At 42.4% G+C, this 14,659-nt stretch overlaps 1 protein-coding gene across 2 annotated transcripts; it reads right to left on the bottom strand.

Moving 5' to 3' along the window:
- Positions 1-11,983: 11,983 nt before the first annotated feature.
- Positions 11,984-14,456, bottom strand: LOC111536600 (protein FAM47A). Of its 2 annotated transcripts, XM_023202974.1 has the most exons (3): positions 13,437-14,456; positions 12,902-13,301; positions 11,984-12,784 (listed from the first exon to the last, which is right to left on the bottom strand). In XM_023202974.1, exons 1-3 carry the CDS (start codon positions 14,382-14,384, stop codon positions 12,138-12,140), a joined length of 1,995 nt encoding a protein of 664 aa, XP_023058742.1. In that variant the 5' UTR covers positions 14,385-14,456; the 3' UTR covers positions 11,984-12,137. The 2 variants fall into 2 exon arrangements, with proteins under 2 accessions (XP_023058742.1, XP_023058741.1); XM_023202973.1 differs by having other exon boundaries at positions 11,984-14,456.
- Positions 14,457-14,659: the final 203 nt, after the last annotated feature.

Here is a 14,659-nt window from a genome sequence, read left to right as displayed (position 1 = left end):
AACAAACATCTCAATATTAAAAGCAGATAAAATATCTAAACAGGCACCTCATGAAAGAAGATCTGCAAATGGAAAATAAGCACATGAAAAGATGCTCAACAGTATATGTAGTTAGGGAGTTGTAAACTAAAACAACATTATGATGGTTAATATTATGTGTCAACTTCATTGGATTGAGGGATGCCTAGATGACTGCTGAAGCATTGTTTCTGGGTGTGTGCAAAGGAGTGTTTTCAGAGATTGACATGTGAGTCAGAGTACTGGGAAAGGAAGACCCAACTTCAGTGTGGATGAGCACCATCCAATTGGCTGCCAACGGAGATAGAACAAATGGAGCAGAAGAAGGGGGGTATTCAGCTTGCTGAGGTCTCTTGCTCTGACCATCTCTCCCCTTGCCAGAAGTTAGCTTTTTCTCTTCATGGCTTGGTAATCGGACTCCAGGTTCTTTGGCCTCTGAACTCTGGGATTTGCACCAGCAGGCTCCTGGGTTCTCTTGGGCCTTTGGCCTCAGACTGAGGGCAGCACTGTCAGCTTCACTGGTTTTGAGGCTTTCATACTTGGACTGAGCAACACTATCAGCTTTTCTCAGTCCCCAGCTGGCAGAAGACCTATCGTGGGACTTTACCTTTGTAATCCTGTGAGTCAATTCTCCCTAATAAATCCCTTTTACATATATATATATATGTATGTGTGTGTGTGTGTGTGTTTGTGTGTATATATATCCTATTGGCTGTGTCACTCTCAAGAACCTTGATTGATATGAACAATAAGAAACAACTATATAACAATTAGAATGGAAAATCCAAAACACTGATAGCACCTAATGCTGGCAAGGAAGTTGAGTAACAAGAACTCTCATTCTTTGCTGATGAAAATGCAAAATGGTACACCTCTTTGGAAAACAGCTTGAAACTTTCTTACAAAACTAATGTTTATGGCAGCTTTACTCATAATTTCCACAACTTGGAAGTGACCATGACGTCCTTGAATAGGTGAATGGATGAACAATGTATGGCACATCCATTCAGTGGGATATTATTCAGTGATAAAAACAGAAAGACATAGATGAACTAATTTCACTAGGTGGAAAAAGCCAATCTGAAAAGGCTGTATACTATGTGATTCCAACTATTTGACATTCTGTAAAAGGTTGAAGTATGGAGACAGTAAAAAGGTCAGTAACTTTCAGAGATTTAAGGGTTCTAAAGGGAGGGAGGAGTAGATGGAGCACAAGGAATTATTAGGGCAGTGAAATTATTTCTCTTGTTGATATTAGCATATCAATATTAAAATATATACACATACTATATACCCACAAAAATTAGGAATAAAAAATTTAAAACAAAATTATATATTTATTTTCATGTTTGGTTTTCAGAAGTTTTAATATGATGTGTTTAGGTGTGGTTTTCCTTATATTTATCATTCTTGTGGTTTGTGGCATTTCCTGAATCTGTCACTGGTATTTTCCAGCTTTGAGAGTTTCTTAGTCATTAGGTTTTCAAATATTGTTGCTGTGCCATCTTTCTCTTTTCTATTCTTCTGTAACTCAAATTATACATTTTTATACTTTTTGCCATGTCCCAAATGTCTCCTACACTTATTTCTCTGTTGCCTATATTATTTTTCTCTCAATAGCTGGATATGGATATTTCCTTCTGGTTTATCTTCCAGGCCATTTTGTCTTTAGCTGTTTAGCATACTATTAAATCTATTTACTGAGTTCTTAAAATTGCTTATTGTATAATTAGTCCTAAAGTGTCCATTTTTAATTTTTTCAGTTATCTGCTGAAATTGTCTAACTTGCCATTCAGTTTTTCGAAATATCACTCCAGGTAATTTCAGTTTTTGCCTGATATCTCAAATACCTGACTATATTGTGGGTCAATTGCAATGGTCATTTTTACAATTAATGTTTACTTAAGTTTTGTCTTTTCTTATGTCTGGTTATTTTTTATTCAGGATAGTATGTGTGGAAAATGTACAGATACTTTAAAACTCCATCTGATGTTGACATCCTAAGAAATTTCATTTTGTTTCCCTCAACGAGATGTGCTAATGGAAGATCACCTTAATCATGTGGTAATGAGTTTATTATTAGAAATTGGGCTTCAGAAAAAAAAAAAAGAAATTGGGCTTCAGTCCTTCTTGAGATTGAGCTATTTCTAGTTCTCTCTTTTTCCATCAGTGGCTCAGTAAATACTTATAAAAATAAATACAGCTTTTTATTACCATTTTCATTTTAGAGATAAGGAGTTAGAACTTAGAAAGATTAAGTGATTTTTTTTTCAAATGTTTGCTTTTCAAATATCATTTGATTTATGCCATAGAGACCTGAATTTCTGCCATTGTTTCTTATAAGGTGAAAATTAGTAGTAGTTCTTACTTTAATGACCTCTAACCCTTTTTTCATGCCCCTTGAACTCCATGGTTCCTGGAAGTTCCTATTTCTTTTCAATAGCTTATAGATTATAAGAAATTCGGCCAGGCGCGGTGGCTCAAGCCTGTAATCCCAGCACTTTGGGAGGCCGAGACGGGCGGATCACGAGGTCAGGAGATCGAGACCATCCTGGCTAACACAGTGAAACCCCGTCTCTACTAAAAATACAAAAACTAGCTGGGCGAGGTGGCGGGCGCCTGTAGTCTCAGCTACTCGGGAGGCTGAGGCAGGAGAATGGCGTAAACCCGAGAGGCGGAGCTTGCAGTGAGCTGAGATCGGCCACTGCACTCCAGTCCCGGCAACAGAGCAAGACTCCGCCTCACGAAGAAAAGAAAAAAAAAAAAAGAAATTTGAAGAAAATGATAATGATGTAGATTCTCCACCTACATATGGGTTTGACACATTCAATGCTGTTTATATTTTGAACTTACAATGTTAGAAACAGAGGCCATTTTCTCTTAAATAACAGGTTTGTAGTTAAGCTCTACTGCCCTGGGTGAGTAAAAATAAATATTTTTTGATATGAGCAATGAAATATTTTAAAATTCATTTTGGGAGGCCGAGGCGGGTGGATCATGAGATCAGGAAATCGAGACCATCCTGGCTAACATGGTGAAACCCCGTCTCTACTAATACTACAAAAAATTTGCCAGGCGTGGTGGCAGGCTCCTATAGTCCCAGCTACTCTGGAGGCTGAGGCTGGAGAATGGCGTGAACCCGGGAGGCAGAGCTTGTGGTGAGCCGAGATTGTGCCAATGCACTCCAGCCTGGGGGACAGAGCGAGACTCCATCCCAACAATAAATAAATAAATAAATAATAAATATTGTGGAAAAATAAAATAAATTTTAGGAATGTTTATCTCAATGTCTTAGTTCATTTGGGCTGCTATAACAAGCATACCATAGACTGAGTGGCTTATAAACAACAGATGTATTTTTCACAGTTCTGCAGACTCTTAAGTCTAAGATCAAGGCACTGGTAGATTCATTGTCTGGTGAGGACCTGCTTCCTAACATGTCTTTTATAAGGACACTAATCCCATTCTTGAGAAGTCTGTCCTCATTAGCTAATCACCTCTCAAAGGCCCTACCTCTTCTACTATCACATTGGGAGTTAAGATTTGTTTTTTTTCTTTAACTTTTATTATAGGTTCAGGGGTTCATTTGCAGGTTTGTTATATACGGAAATTCATGTCACTGGGATTTGATGTATAGATTATTTCATCACCCAGATACTAAGCCTGGTACCCAAATTTTTTTTTCTGCTACTCTCCCTCCTTTTAATCACCACCCTCTTGTAGGTCCCTGTGTCTATAGTTCCCCTCTTTGTGTCCATGTGTTCTCTTCATTTAGCTCCCACTGATAAGTAAGAATATGCAGTGTTTGGTTTTCTGTTCCTTTGTTAGCTTGCTAAAAATGATGGCCTCCAGCTCTATCCATGTCCCTGCAAAGGATGTGATCTTGTTCCTTTTTATGGCTGCATATTATTCTGTGTTGCATATGTACCACATTTTCTTTATCCAGTCTGTCATTGATGGGCATTTAGGTTGATTCCATGTATTTGCTATAATGAATAGTGCTGCAATGAACAAACATGTGCAAGTGACTTTATAATAGAAAGATTTATATTCCTTTGGCTATAGAACCTGTAATGGGATTGTTGGGTTGAATAGTATTTCTGTCTCTGGGTTTTTGAGAAACCACCACACTGTCTTCCACAATGTTTTAACTAATTTACACTCCTACCAACAGTGTAAAAGCGTTCCTTTTTCTCCACAATCTTGCCAGCATCTGTTATGTTTTTACTTTTTAGTAATAGCCATTCTGTGTTGGCAACAGGCTACCAAATCTGGCCATAAACAGGCCCCAAAACTGGCCATAAACAAAATTTCTGCAGCACTGTGACATGCTCGTGATGGCCATGACACCCACCCTGAAAGTTGTTGGTTTACTGGAATGCGAGCAAGGAACACCTGGCCCACCCAGGGTAGAAAACTGCATAAAGGCATTCCTAAACCACAAACAATAGCATGAGTGATCTGTGCCTTAAGGACATGTTCCTGCTGCAGATAACTAGCCAGAGCCCATCCCTTTGTTTCAGCCCATCCCTTTGTTTTCCGTAAGGAATACTTTTAGTTAATCTATAATCTATAGAAACAGTGCTTATCACTGGCTTGCTGTCAGCAAATATGTGGGTAAATCTCTGTTTGAGGCTCTCAGCTCTGAAGGCTGTGAGTCCCCTGATTTCCCACTCCACACTTGATATTTCTGTGTGTGTGTCTTTAATTCCTCTGGCACCACTGGGTTAGGGTCTCTGTGACTGAGCTGGTCTTGGCAATTCTGACTGGTGTGAGATGGTGTCTCATTGTGATTTTGTTTTTTGTTTTTTCTTGTTAATAATTTTTTATATTGATTACACATTAAAGTAATAGTATTTTGGATCTCATTGTGATTTTGATTTGTATTTCTCTAATGATCAGTGATGTTGAACTTTTTCCATATGCTTGTTTCATCATGCATGTGTCCTTTTGAGAAGTGTCTGTTCATGTCCTTTGCCCACTTTTTAATGGGGTTGTTTGTTTTTTCCTTGTAAATTTGTTAAAGTTCTTTATAGATGCTGGATATTAGACCTTTATCAGATGCATTGATTGAAACAGTTTATCACATTCTGTATGTTTTCTGTTTATTCTGTTGATAGTTTCTTTTGCTGTGCAGAAGCTTTTTAGTTTAGTTAGATCTCATTTGTCAATTTTTACTTTCATTGCTATTGCTTTTGGCATCTTTGTCATGAAATCTTTGCCTGTGCCTATGTCCTGATGGTATTGCCTAGGTGTTCTTCTAGGGTTTTTATAGTTTTACATTACATTTCAGTCTTTAATCCATCTTCATTTCTGTATATGGCTTAAGGAGAGGGTCCAGTTTCAATATTCTGCATATGGCTAGCCAGTTCTCACAGCACCATATATTAAAAAGGAAATCCTTTCCTCCTCGCTTGTTTTTGTCAGGTTTGTTGAAGATCAGATGATTGTAGGTGTGTGGTCTTATTTCTGGGTTCTCTATTCTGTTCCATTGATCTATATGTCTGCTCTTGTACCAATACCACACTGTTTTGGTTACTGTAGCCTTGTAGTATAGTTTGAAGTCAGGTAGCATGATGTCTCCAGATTTATTATTTATTTATTTATTGTGACAGAGTTTCACTCATGTTACTCAGGCTGGAGTGCAATGGCTCAATCTCGGCTCACTACAACCTCCACCTCCTTGGTTCAAATGATTCTCCTGACTCAGCCTCCCGAGTAGCTGGGATTACAGCTGCCCACCACCAGGCCCAGCTGATTTTTATGTTTTTAGTAAAGTTGGGGATTCACCATGTTGGCCAGGCTGGTCTCGAACTCCTGACCTCAGGTGATCTGCCTGCCTCAGCCTGCCAAAATGCTGGGATTACAGGTGTGAGTCACTGCGTCCAGCCCAGATTTATTCTTTTTGCTTAGGATTGCTTTGGTTGTTCGGGCTCTTCTGTGGTTACATATAAATTTTAAAATAGTGTTTTTTTTCTAGTTCTTTGAAGAATGTTAGTGGTGGTTTAATGGAAGTAGCATTGAATCTATAAATTGCTTTGGGCTAAATGACCATTTTAATGATATTTATTCTTCCTCTCCATGAGTATGGAATGTTTTTCCATTTGTTTGTGTCATCTCTTATTTCTTTGAGGATTGGTTTGTAGATTGTCTTGTAGAGATCCTTTCCCTCCCTTTTCAGCTATATTCCTAGGTAGTTTGTTCATTTTGTGGCAATTGTGAATGGCAATTCATTCATGATTTAGTTTTCAGCTTGCCTGTTGTTGGTTTATAGGAAGGCTAACGATTTTTGCTCCTTGATTTTGTATCTTGAGACTTTGCTGAAGATGCTTGTCAGCTTATGAAGCTTTTGGTCTGAGACTATGGGGTTTTCTAGATATAGGGTCATGTCATCTGCAAACAAAGATAGTTTGACTTTCTCTCTTCCTGTTTGAATATGTTTTATTTCTTTCTCTTGCCTGACATTGCTGGCCAGAACTTCCAATACTATGTTGAATAGGAGTGGTAAGAGAGGGCATCTTTGTCTTGTGCCTGTTTTCAAGGGGAATGCTCTCAGCTTTTGCCCATTCAGTATGATATTGGCTGTGGGTTTGATATATATGGATCATATTATTTTGAGACATGTTCCTTCAATACCTAGTTTATTGGCAGTTTTTAACATGAAAGGATGTTGAATTTTATCCAAAGACTTTTCTGCATTCATTGAGATAATCATGTGGTTTTTGTCCTAAGTTCTGTTTATGTGATGAATAACATTTATTGATTTGCATATGTCAAACCAATCTTGCCTCCCAGGGATTAAGCTGACTTGACCATGGTGGATAAGTTTTTTGATGTGCTGCTGGATGCAGTTTGCCAGTATTTTGTTGAGGATTTTTACATCAATGTTCATCAAGAATATTGGCCTGAAATTTGTTGTTGTTGTATCTCTGCAAGGTTTTGGTATCAGGATGATGCTGGCCTCATACAATGAGTTAGGGAGGAGTCCCTCCTTTTCAATTTTTTGGAATAGCTTCAGTAGGAATGGTACCAGCTCTTCTTTGTAAATCTGGTAGAATTCAGCTGTGAATCCGTGTTGTCCTGGAATTTTTCTGGTTGGTATACTATTTATTACTCCCTCAATTACAGAACTCATTATTGGTCTGTTCGGGGATTCAATTTCTTCCTGGTTCAGTCTTGGGAGAGTATATGTGTCCAGTAATTTATCCATTTATTTTAAATTTTCTAGTTTGTGTGCATAGAGGTGTTCATAATTGTCTCTGATGATTATTTGTATTTCTGTGGGGTCTGTGGTAACATCCCTTTTGTCATTTTTGACAAAACACACACACTCTGGCTTTTTGAGTTGTCAGACTTCTTGCACTGGTTCTTTCTCATCTTTGTGGGCTGATGTTTTTTAAATCTTTGAAGTTTCTGTACTGTGGATGGGCTATTTTTTTTCTTTTACTTTCATCCTATTTGATAACCTTGGGGGTGTGATTGTGATATAAGGTGGATTCAGTCAACCGGCTTCATGACTGGAAGATTTTTGGAGGCCAAGGCTCAGCTCAGAACTCCTGCCTGGATTGCATGCCGTAACTCAGGTAGACTGGTATCAGGTCCCAGCTTTGATCTCTGGCTCCTCCAGGTTAGGAACCTGTTGTACTGGAGGGGCTGAGGTGCTACCAGATCACTGGTCACAACATTCCAGTAAGTAGTGCCAGCCAAAGCACTGTACAGGGCTTTGACAGTGGGACCTGTCCTTGTTCCCATGTATTAGCAGCAGTTGCAGCAGCAGCGTTGGAGGGTGCACACTTATCCATTTGCTGCAGCAGGGTTCTCATGGGTGCTGGGGTGCTAGTCTCGATGTGGATATTTGCAGCAGCAGTGGTGGCAGTATGGCTTGGTGGGGGTGAGGAGCCCCCACTTGGACTGTGTGCGTGTCCCTGCAGGTGGTGGTTTTAGTGTGGAGGTGGGGGCATCGGGGGTACAGGACTGTTCATGCTGGCAGCAGTCTGCTCAAGGCTGGGGCTAGTCTACTGTTTTCAATGTCTAGTTTTGCTCTGGTGGCCCAGGCTCAGGGGCAGGGTACTAACAGGGGTAGGGCTGGGGTGCTTTGAGCCCGCCAATGTTCTGAAGACAATGGTGGTGTGGGGGGTGGGAGGAGGGGTGAGGGGGCACACTCACGCTGGCAGCAGTGTCAAGGTAGTGTGCAGGAGTTCCAGTACCAGTGAGCTGATGGGGAAGGGAAGGCTAGGTCTGCCTGGGCATACATGCACAGACATAGCAATTTGGATGGCGACCATGGGTGCAAATGAGCTGTTGTGTGTCTGCAGAGGTCACTCTGCTGAAGCACTCTGCCAGTCAGGTGTGGTTCACCAGCTATGATGTGAGCCCCAGGAGGCGCCTTGCAGCTGTGCTGCAAACAGCTGTGGCCAGGCTGGGGCCCTGCAGGAGGCCAACAGAATGAGAGGTGCTCTGGTTGTGCTGGTCCTGTCTCATGGATAAGATTGCCCTGTAGACTTCAGGTCCGAAAGTTCCCTTAGGGCTAAATTATCCTATGGCAGCGATTCTAGCCTAGGGGGATGCACGTCTCTGAGAGGGCTTCACTACAGTTGCTCCTACAGGACACCCTCTGTGCTCTGCCCCCGGCTGGAGTTCTGCCCCTACCACTTCTCTAAGTAGCTTTCCCTGCCAATGCAAGTGTCCATGGTAGTTGAGGGGTCTCCTCTTGCTGAGATTCCAAAGGCCCACAGTGAATTTGGGTTGCTCCTTGCCTTGGATTGCCTGTTAAGCACATCCTCTTTGTCGGAGTCATTGGCGGCCAGGGACACATTCCAGTGCGCAGTAGCCCGGGGAAGTGTTCCTAGCTTCCTCCCCCTCCACCCCAGCCTCTGTGTTTTCCCTCCATCTGTTCTGCCTCCGCCTAAAGCTGCAGGATAAGAACATGGCAGCACTGGGATATGAACTCATTTTTGCCTAGCTCCAAAGGCCTTGCTCATTCATTCAGACTCTCAGAAATGAAAAATAATTCCTTTCATCTTCATTAAATCACATGTTCCTACAGACAAATTCTCCAAAGCTTTTATGAAACCTATGTGATGCTGTAATACAATCAATTACTACAGTATTTATGGAATATATCATTCATAGCTTTAGGCTACACAGGAACAATTATATACCAATATCTCTTGAATTCCCTCTCTTTCTAAAGCCTATGGATTTGAAGTCAGGATGTTTTCAGAAGTCCAACTGGTGTTAAAAATCCAAATAGATCAAACATTGTTTCTTTTTGTATCTGTGTGACAAGTAATACCAAGGTGTGTAATTACAGTGTGGAGAAACCCACATAATTTCTCTGAGGAAAGTTTATTTTACTGGAAGTAGTCATTGCCAATAAGCAATAGAAGCCTTAACCAGTGGTTCTTATTTTGCAATTAGAATTTTTCATCTTAATTTTAGTATATATGCAGCCAAAGCAAGCACCACTTTTTCATCTTAAGCAAAGGCTAAGTTTGTGTGTAATATAGATGAAGGCTATTACCAGATAAACACCATCAAAAAGTTATTTTATTGGTATCTTTCTGCTGTGATTTTTTTAGTACCCTTCTTTCTTCCCTACTCCCTCCTTTTCCACAAATATATATTGAGTATCAATTCTGTGATGCTTGAGGCATTAGGCACTCCAATAAGTAATCCTTTAAGTCTCACCAGAATTTGAGTTTGATGTTATGGTGTCCATTGTGTAGATGAGGATACATCCTCCATGAAGTGCGAGATCACATAACCAAGTGTAGAAAAGTAGGTCTGTCTCTTGCTGAAAGGATCTTAACATTGAATGCTGCTGCCTGAAGCCCAGGGCTTCAGTGGAGAACCTCAGAAACCAGATAACTCGTCTGGCCAGTTGCGGTGGCACACGCCTGTGATCCCAGCACTTTGGGAGGCCGAGGCTGGTGGATCACGAGGTCAGGAGTTCAAGACCAGCCTGGTCAATATGGTGAAACTCCATCTCTAATAAAAATACAAAAATTAGCCAGGTGTGGTGGCACGTGCCTGTAGTCCCAGCTGCTCGGGAGACTGAGGCAGAAGAATCACTTGAACCTGGGAGACGGAGGTTGCAATGAGCTGAGATTGTGCCACTGCACTCCAGCCTGGGCAAAAGAGTGAGACTCCGTCTCAAAAAAAAAAAAAAAAAAAAAAACCAGATGACTCTGAGCCATGAGGCATTACGTTGGTCTCTCAGAAGTCTGAATAAATAAGTATGGCGATTTCCTTTATTTTGAAGGCATTAATGACTCATTTCTCTAGGATATTGAAGTGAGTTCTCCAGTGGAAGACAACTGGAAAATGAGTGTCCTTGTCTACATATATAAGATCTTAATAAAAGTAATTATAAAATTGACCTTGGCGGGGAGACACTGAAACAGGATTACATGGCCCTAGTAAAGTCGTTACAATAGAGAAAAGTATGTACAAAGACACAAGAAAGACACAGAGATAAGAAAAGGACTATTGACTGGAGTCGGGAATGCAGGAGCATGTGTGTGTGTGTGTGTGTGCGCGCATGTGTGTGTGAGTGTTTATAAACCTAGATAAGTGTAGATGAGCCTGGAGAATTAACAAGCCATGCTTGTATTTTACAAAAATGCACTCAAGAAGAGACATGGGTTGGAAATTGTTCCAGATACAACAAGACATAGTGGTGACATGAACCATGAACCTAAGTTTGTGATGATGAATTTGAAGAGAAATTCTAGGCCTTGCCTTAGAAAACAACATAAAAATCTTAGTTCTTCGGGAACACAATGCCCACAGACAAACTTCACTAGAAACAGAATTTGCACATAGACAGATGTATATATCACTCCTTACTTAGATGAAATATATGCATATGCTTCCATTTACGGATGGCCTCTTTCATCACTGAAAGAAAAAGTGCACTTCAGATCTACACTACAAATATATTTAGATACAAATTTATCTCCACCAGACAGTGTTACATGTTATTTTTGAAAGGTAAATAAGTTACTTGATTTATTATTTTAAACTTATGAGTGCATTTTAAATTGCTATTTATGAAAAGAAAATTATTTGAACTTGAACAGATATGTAAGGCTATTTGATGTTGCTTGGTAGCATTTCTCAAACAGATCCTATTTTGCACATGAGATTTGCCAGGGAGTTGAAGCTACCTCCTATTCCGCACCTGTTTATATGATTTGGTAATAGTCTTTTGTTGTGAAGGTTTATGAACATGGTGAAACACTTACATTCTATTGAGAGAGATGATAAAATGGCATAACTCAAGTTTCAACTATGATTTTGATAAGTAGTTTTCAAACTTGTTTTGGGGATTTTATGGAATCCCAAAGGGGAAGATAACAATTTTACTATTAAAAAGTGTTAACATTATTTTGCCTATAGACTTCAATTAGTGGTTAGCAAAATAATTGTCATAATTATTTCATTCAATTTTAATATAATAAGAGTTATATAATTCTTCTTTTACTCAGCATTTTTTTTTTTTTTTTTTTTGAGACAGCGTCTTGCTCTGTTGCCCAGACTGGAGTGCAGTGGCAGGATTACAGCTTACTGCAGTCTCCATCTCCTGGGCTGAAGCCATCCTCCCACCTCAGCACCCCCCAGGTAGCTGGGACTACAAGGTGCATGCCACCACACCTAGCTAATTTTTGGATTTTTTATAGAGACCAGGTTTCACCATGTTTCCCAGGCTGGTCTTGAACTCCTGGGCTCAAGCAATCCACCCACCTGGGCCTCCCAAAGCGGGGAGAATTACAGGCATGAGCAAACGTGCCTGACCCTATTTCTCTGTTAAAGAATAATTCTAATAATAATAATTTCTGGTTTTATGTATTTTTACAAATAATTGACATGATGATGTAGTATTCACAATGCTTCAACAATGTGAAAAGGTATATACGAATATTAATCACATAATTGATAAAATATATGAAATAATGAAGCCAAAGCAGGTCATTAAGAAATATTTATAAACATTACGTATTGAAGTTACAGATGTTGCCGAAGTTGTACATCCACGGGGCCAGTCATCATAAATTCTGATTGATGTTTAAAATCAGAGCAAGAAATACTCAATTAAGTAGTAAATGGAAAACCACCTAATCTTCTTCCGATGTGTCTGCAATTTCTTTGTACTTGTAAAATCGTATTGCACGTTGAATAGGAGTCTTAACAGAGTCATAAGTCCATCCCTTCCTGGCAAACAGTTTTTCAAGGATGCCAGGCATTTCATAGCCCTTGCTTAGAATGAAATCCTTAAAGGCAATTGGTCCATAAAGATCGTCAAGAATGTCAGGTTCATCAGGCTTTTCAAGCAAGAGCTTGGGGTCAATCAAAGGTTCATCACTTCTTAGCTTTTTCCACAACTTAGGCTTGAGGTACCATGCTCCATACTTCATCTTCACACGCTGTGCGGTGTAAGAATTCGATGGCGTGTGGAGTTTCCTGCCCCAGTATTTTTCCTGTGAGAAGAATTTAGCCTCATTCTTTTCATCTAGCTCCATGCTGTACTTCAGCTCTGAGGAACACTCTTTTACCTTCTTAATCTTTTGGTCGTAATAGGTTGCTCTGTACTTGGGGGTAAAGTCACACAGATTCTTGATGGATTCTTCATCAGCTCCCAGGTCTGCAGCCCACTTGAAGAATTCACGGAGTTTTTCTGATGTGTATCTATATTGAAGAGAGTCAGAAACGCACTCTGTTGTGTTTGGTGTATCTTCGTGAAACAGTTCTTTTATGTAGGACGCTCGAATCTTGGGAGGCTCCGAGAACTGATGGGACACTGGAGCTTTGGGAGGCTCCGCGTGGAGACTGGACACCCGACGAGTCTTGGGAGGCTCTGGACGGAGACTGGACCTCCGACGAGTCTTGGGAGGATCCGAGCGGAGACTGGACACCCGACGAGTCTTGGGAGGCTGCGGGTGGAGACTGGACGCCCGACGTGTCTTGGGAGGTTCCGGGTGGAGATGGGACACCTGAGCCTCCGGAGGCTGCAAGCAGGGTTCCCCACAAGGGAATTTATCAGGCTCGGTGGGTTCCTCGATTTTCTTCACCCGGGCCTCACAACGAGCCCATACGTCCTTCAGCGTCCTCCCAGAATCCAGCACTTTCAGCATGTATAGTAGGAGATTGGACACCCGACTAGTGTCGGGAGGTTCTGGGCGGAGATGGGACACTCCAGTCTTGGAAGGCACTGGCTGGAGATGAGACACTTCAGTCTTGGGAGGCTCCGGGCGGAGATGGGACCCTCCAGTCTCGGAAGGCTCCGAGTGGAGACTGGATCCCCGACGAGTCTTGGGAGGCGCTAGGCAGAGATGGGACACTCCAGTCTCAGAAGGGTCCGAGTGGAGACTGGACCCCCGACGAGTCTTGGGAGGCTCTAGGTGGAGATGGGACACTCCAGTCTCCAGAAGCTCCGGGCGAAGATGAGATACGCGAGTGTTGGGAGGCGCCGGGCAGAGGTAGGACACTCCAGTCTCTGGAGGCTCAGAGCAGAGAATGGACACCCGATGAGTCTTGAGAGGCTCTTGGTAGAGATGGGACACTCCAGTCTCAGGAGGCTCTGGCCGGAGACTGGACTCTGGAGTCTTGGGAGGCTCCGGGCAGAGATGGGACACTCTAGTGTCGGAAGGCTTCAGGAGAAGACTGGACACCCGAGTCTTGGGAGGCTCTGGGTGGAGATGGGACACTCCAGACTCAGGAGGCTCCGGGTGGAGACTGGACACCGGAGTCTTGGGAGGCTCCGGGCAGAGATGGGACACCGGAGTCTCGGGAGGCTTTGGGCAGAGTTCCCCACTGGGGTATTTACCAGGTTCTGTGGGTACCTCGGTTGTTTTCTCCCTGGCCTCACAACGAGCCCAAGCATCCTCCAGCTTCCTCTCAGGATCCAGCAGTTTCAGCACCTGTAGTAGGAGATCTGGAGGCATATCTTCTCCCAGATTGGGGTACATGGCCAAGGGAGGCTTGGCCGTCAGCTGGGCTTCCACTTCCTCTACGAACGTCTTCCGTGCTAGCTGGGCTGGAGAGAGCTTGGAAAATAGGGCCGCTTTCTTGAGCAACTTTTTCTGCCCGCTTTTGGGGTCATTTTGGGGACCTCTGCGAGAGCTTTTGGGGAGTAAGAACTCGTCACGGCGACAAATGAGCGTATCTTCGGGAGACGCACAGCCATAGCGGAAGTCGTCCATGCCCTCCGTCACGAATACCCAGTTCTGGGTGTCCATGGGCGGGAACCTCAGGCGCCTGTGCTTGTGCTTCGCGATGCACTTGGAAGGCGGTTTGTCACAGTACCAGGGTTTGAAGTCCATGCCCGGCGACCTCGGCTGGTCCTGCGGTCTCTGGTCCCCCATGGTGGCCCTCGCTGGGGTGCCACCTCTCCAGTTTCCGCGGTTCCTGATCCCTGCCGCTCTAGTCGCTAGGAGACCGCCAGCCACGTGCAGCCCAGGTTCCTTCCTGGAGGCGGGGCAGCGCTGACGCCACCTGCACAGCCCGGATTCTAACAGGTGTGTAGTGCAATTTCATTCTGGGTTTTATTTGCGTTTCCTAATGACTACTAGTATTGAACAGCTCTATATTTGCTCATTTGCCATCCTTATCTCTCCTCGGTTGAAGTTTCTGTGGACTT

Source organism: Piliocolobus tephrosceles, chromosome 12, assembly GCF_002776525.5.
Source record: "Piliocolobus tephrosceles isolate RC106 chromosome 12, ASM277652v3, whole genome shotgun sequence".
Taxonomy (NCBI): Eukaryota; Metazoa; Chordata; class Mammalia; order Primates; family Cercopithecidae; genus Piliocolobus; species Piliocolobus tephrosceles.
This window is presented reverse-complemented; position numbering and strand designations above follow the sequence as displayed.

What these genes read in the sequence shown, in the direction of transcription:
- LOC111536600 (XM_023202973.1), bottom strand. Translation starts at nt 14,384, where the DNA reads ATGGGGGACCAGAGACCGCAGGACCAGCCGAGGTCGCCGGGCATGGAC.